This window comes from Montipora foliosa, chromosome 10, assembly GCF_036669935.1.
Source record: "Montipora foliosa isolate CH-2021 chromosome 10, ASM3666993v2, whole genome shotgun sequence".
NCBI classification, from domain to species: Eukaryota; Metazoa; Cnidaria; class Anthozoa; order Scleractinia; family Acroporidae; genus Montipora; species Montipora foliosa.
Genome location: NC_090878.1, coordinates 11155311 through 11160310, shown reverse-complemented (window position 1 = coordinate 11160310; position 5000 = coordinate 11155311). Strand labels below are relative to the sequence as shown.

Below are 5000 nucleotides of genomic sequence, written 5' to 3'. Positions count from 1 at the left end.
CGAAATATTGAATTAACATTGCTTAAATTCCATTTTAGTATTTAGAATGAAGTACCTTTTATAGTAATTTTTGGATTGGCTTTGACAGTTTGACTTTCTACTTCGTTAGCTGCTCATTTTTCACTAAAAAAACGTCGAAGTAACTTGTGTAATCATTCTATTTTATTACTTAGGTGATGAACATTCAATGAACGTGAAACAAATCATCTGTGTGGCTAACATGCTCGTTATAACCTCTCGAATTTGTGTTGTTTGCCCCCTCAGAAGTGTGTAGCTAATTTGCATGATAATAGCAAATCCAACATGGCGGCCATCGTGAATAAGGTCTATTCTCAGTTTTCACATGACGTCACGACCGCCATGTTGGTGCCCTAAACAAAGAAAAGGCGGCCATGTTGGTGCCCCGACCAAATCCTCCGGGAATTTAACTCTATTATTATGCAAACGCTTCCTTTTGTTTTCGTTGAAAAACATGGCTGTTGATCACGTGAGTGAAAACCAGCAATTAAGGTCCATAAAACAAAACAACAAAGTGAACATACCAATACCTAATTAGCAAGGCTCCATCCGCATAACAATGGTTCTTTTGTCCTCGATCCGCCATTTTAGTTCGATATATGAAAGTCTACTCCGGAATGGGCTCTGTTAATCGCGAGTATTGAGTTAACAAAAACAATAACTCGGAGTCTTTTTAAGCATTATTTGAAGAAAAAGTCCCTTAATTAATTTAAAATGAAGATCCCGCTTACCTGTCAATAGACCTCTTTAGCTTGTACGTTTTGTTTTCCCATTTCAGACCACGTGATGTTCCCAAGGGAATTTTCCTTTTGTTTTTTCATGAGTTATGCATACATATGCACGTGCATAAGATGGCATTTGAAAGAAAATGTTCCCTAGAGTAACATCACGTGGTCTGAAATGGGAAAACAAAACGTACAAGCTAAAGAGGTCCATTGGATATCAAATTTTGCAGGTTTCGATGAAGCTGTTTTAGGAGTCAACAGACTGAAGTCACTTATGGACGATCTACTACCATGAAACCTAATTTTTTCCTGTTCGACTTACCGGAAAATTGTCTTGGGGTCCCTTTTTTCGACGAGAAAATTGTTAAATATGTAGAAGAAATTTCCTCGTGTATAGGGAAGATATCTGTTTACAAAAATTGCTTTTAATGTTCAAAAGTGCCAACCACAGAAACAAAAGACCCTTTGTTTCGACAGCCAATGAGGCACTAGTTGGCACATGACAATACGTGACGTCAACAATGTCTTCGCTATACGGTAATTTTCACGAATATGGCAAACAAGATGATGCCTTCTTTCGCGTAGAAACGTCTAGTGGCAACCGGTAAACGCGAAAAATGGCGTTGAAAATCACGGGCACGTGGCCACTTTTACCGTTCGCGGTTAACGTAAATCTCTCTATTGTCACAGGGTAACGTTACCATAGTTTTGCTTCGTCATATATATTATTTACGTCCTTTGTTATCATGTGTTTCTCCAGCAAGTGCCACTTGTTCCCCTTTTGCAAGGATTTCTTGAGACTTATCATCAAGAGTACTTTCTTTCTCAATCGCTCGTACGCGCAACAAAAATCTTGGTGAAATTCTTCCACGAGCTTTTTCATGTCAGCTTCATCTTCGCAATGTCTTTCTAAAAAGAAAAAGGGTGAAATTCAGCTACTGAGAGGTGTATTTATCGATGGTGACTTGAGCGTCTTCGATAACAAAGGTTTACTCGGCAGAAGAGTCAAAGCTATGACTATGAATTACTAGCCCTGGTTACCAGAGGTTCTTGGTCTCTGGGCCACGAAAGACCCCAATAAGCGGATAAACTTAAACTAGGCCCACCCAGCTGAAGCTGATATACTCATCAGCGCCTTTCAATTCTTTCTCTGCACTCAAAATAGAAAAAAAGAAATTCAACATGACGACTGCTAAAGCAAAAATATCACGAATTAAATTGATTATCCATTTTAAAATGACAGGCTCTAGGTGCTAAACTGGTCTTTGAAACTTCGCCGGCAAGACAACGACAACGAAACACGAAAATACAGAATATATGATGAGTTTTAAAACTTGTCTGCACGTGCGTACGTGCGCACGTTCTTTCAAAGTCTAGTAAATTTCTCTGTCAAAACAGCAACGTGTTGGTAAATGATCAAACGAAGAAAACAGTGGTGCGGACTATGCAGACACATTAGGTTGCAGAAACATTGGTTTCTCGCATTTTTCCCCGTTTGAGTTGTTGCCAGGCAAGGAATAAGAGATCTTTTCGTCAAAGGCAAGTTTGTTTATATCATATTAATCTAAGGCATTTGACGTTTCCTCATTTTGAGGTACTGAAGGCTTTTGAAGCACGTTTATAGAAAGAAGGATTCTTTGAATTTTCTTCCCTTCTTATCTTTGGCCATTCCAAAGCCTATTAAAGTAACCTCTACTGTAGACTTCTAGCGGAGAACTCACTCGAAACATGCACTCTTAATTTTAAAAGCAAAGACGTCAAACTGAGCTTCTTATCAATTTTGCCGTCTTTGTTTTCTCAAACAGATCGATTAATTTTTATTACGAGTTGATTAAAAACTTGCCGCTTTCTTTCTCCTTCTTTCCATTTAATCGATAATAAGCCTCGTAAATACATCCAAGCAACACAAATGCTCCTAGTGTTCCTCCACAGATTTCAAGAGTGAGAACGAAGAAAGGACTTCTCGGCTCAAAAAACACCAAACCAGTTTCTTCATGCTCCTCTTCCTATAGTAGAGTGAAAACAAAAGTGTGAAGTTCGTTATTTATTCTACCAACATTGCACATATTGGCTTTTCAAGCGTCTGTTTAATTGAATGGCCGCAGTATATAATACCTAAAAGATGCCAACAAATTTTGCAAAAAACATGTTGAATAATAGGAAAACAAATGCTGAATTACCCTTGTGTATGACATAAACAAATTCTTCAGAGAGATGAGGTCCGAGATGACGATTCTATTCTAGGTGACACAAAATGGATCGTCCTCTCTTTTCGAGACTAAATCACATTAGTAAATTTTCAGCTCCGACTATTGCATTTCTAGCTTTTTGATTGGCTAAGAAACTCCGAGTATGAGCCAATAGTCGAAGTTTTACGTCATATGGAAAAAAGTGCGCCATGATGCTCTTTCCGGACGCTTTGTAAAATTGTGGAACTAAAAATCGGCGGCAAAACCGGGTTCGAGAATTTACTAAAACAATTATTCCATTCGCCCTTGTTGGATATGAAGTTATTTTATCACTTCATATCCAACTCGGGCTCATGGAATAATTGTTACTTATTTACGAGCATTTCATCTTAACACTCATGCAACCACCGTGTGATGGTAAGATGGGCTTTTCTAGGGTCACGACACTTTCTGACGTTAATTATCTCAGTGTATTCCCAAACACTACTGATATTGAAGAGCAACGGGACACTTCGAGACGCTTATTAAACATGATGTTCATCCAATAACTTGCATTCTTCGCTCGGGATACGGGCCTTCGGGATGCGGGATTCAAAGCTCTTACCTCGTGCGCCTCGATATGCTCGTGTTCCTCATCTTCCTCGTCTTTATGCGTCAGAAAGTTTGTCTGGACGTTCTTGTCACGAATCATTTCCTGGAGATCTTTCACCAACGCCATTGCCCCGGCGCCATTTAAAACAATACCGTGAGAGATTTCTTTTTCGACTATCTGAGTGATTTCAAACCAGCTCCCGTTAAATAAGTCCAGCCTCCGGACTGGCGTGTACATATCTAGCAAAATGGCGTTCACCGTTCCGTTTTTCAGCATCGCCACAAGTTCTTCAATGGTGCTATATTCTGCGCCTGAAAAAAACGGCCATACTTAACGGCACACACGAGGAAACCTTCAAGGAAGTCTAAGGGCGAGAGTGGTTACATGCACACTTCACGTGCAACGATTGCCGTAATGGCATCAAGCAAAAATGTCCAGGAAGGGGAGGGAGGGAAGTTCAACCCTAAGGTCGCATGTGGGGTGAGTTTCGGTCGATCTCAATCTGGCTCCGAGGGTTTTTCTCCGGGTACTCCGGTTTTCCTCCCTCCGGAAAATCGACTCCCAGTCAATTACATCTGGCTGGGTCTGCGGTGCTCCGAGATCACACTTGGATCGTATGGCGGCAGCCCGTGCGGCCCTTTATATGCATTCGGTCCGATCCCGTTGAGCCGTTTGACCCTGAAAAACTCTTATAGGGAGCGGTCAACGAAGCACATTTGCCTGATTATCTCCTTGCAGCCTTTGAATTAATAGTGCGGCTTTGCCTCGAATTTTAAATCTTTCGCCTCGCAGAATCTTTTTCGAAACAATTCAATTTCCTCCGGGAACATTGCAATTCAAATGGTAAAAAAATATAGTGAAAATAAAACGTTGGCCCCATAAATTTCCTTACTAAGTTTGAATTGATCCATGAGCTTTCTTACTGCTACGTCCTTCTCTGTAGAATTTTCCAATGTGGCAATCTGGCAAGACAAAGTCAAAAAAGATTTTTTTAAACCGGGTACCTTAATTAAGAAGATTCGTTCCACGATCTCTTATCGTCTATGAATAATTTTAGAGGCGAGAGTGATTTTAAAGCTCACACGTAAGACTGGAAGTCCTAACTTAAACTTTTACTATCCTTCAATCTTAAATTACATCTTTAAGGCATTTTCAATGAGCAAATTGACATCTCCAATCTTGGACAAAACTCTTTGGGAAAATGTGACGCTCTAATTTGTCTGTGTGATAAAGAGTCAATTCTTCCTACTTTCCTCCCCCCCTATTCCAATGTTGTTTTAAAGAGCGACCAAAGGCTTGCACAGTATTTTGCATCACATTATCAACATTGATATGGAGGGAAGGGGAGGAGGACCAATATATTTTGTGAGTGCGCGCCAAATGATGCTTGAGCTAGAATTTTTCCCAAGACTTTTGTCCACGATTGTCGGTTGTTGTTTATCGAAGATTTGCGTTAATTTTAGAGGCACCTAACCA

The 5000-nt window shown here is 40.1% G+C and overlaps 1 protein-coding gene across 1 annotated transcript in view; it reads right to left on the bottom strand.

Moving 5' to 3' along the window:
* LOC137972518 (phosphatidylinositol phosphatase PTPRQ-like) overlaps positions 1-5000 on the bottom strand; it is a 32704-nt gene that overhangs the window by 1455 nt on the left and 26249 nt on the right. Inside the window, exons 14-16 of the mRNA XM_068819271.1 lie at positions 4417-4486; positions 3482-3835; positions 1-1652 (exon numbers count right to left, since the gene is read on the bottom strand). The exon at positions 1-1652 is cut by the window's left edge and continues 1455 nt beyond it. Of these exons, the coding sequence (XP_068675372.1) occupies positions 1441-1652; positions 3482-3835; positions 4417-4486 (636 nt within the window). The 3' untranslated portion in view covers positions 1-1440. The remainder of the gene's footprint in view (positions 1653-3481; positions 3836-4416; positions 4487-5000) is intronic.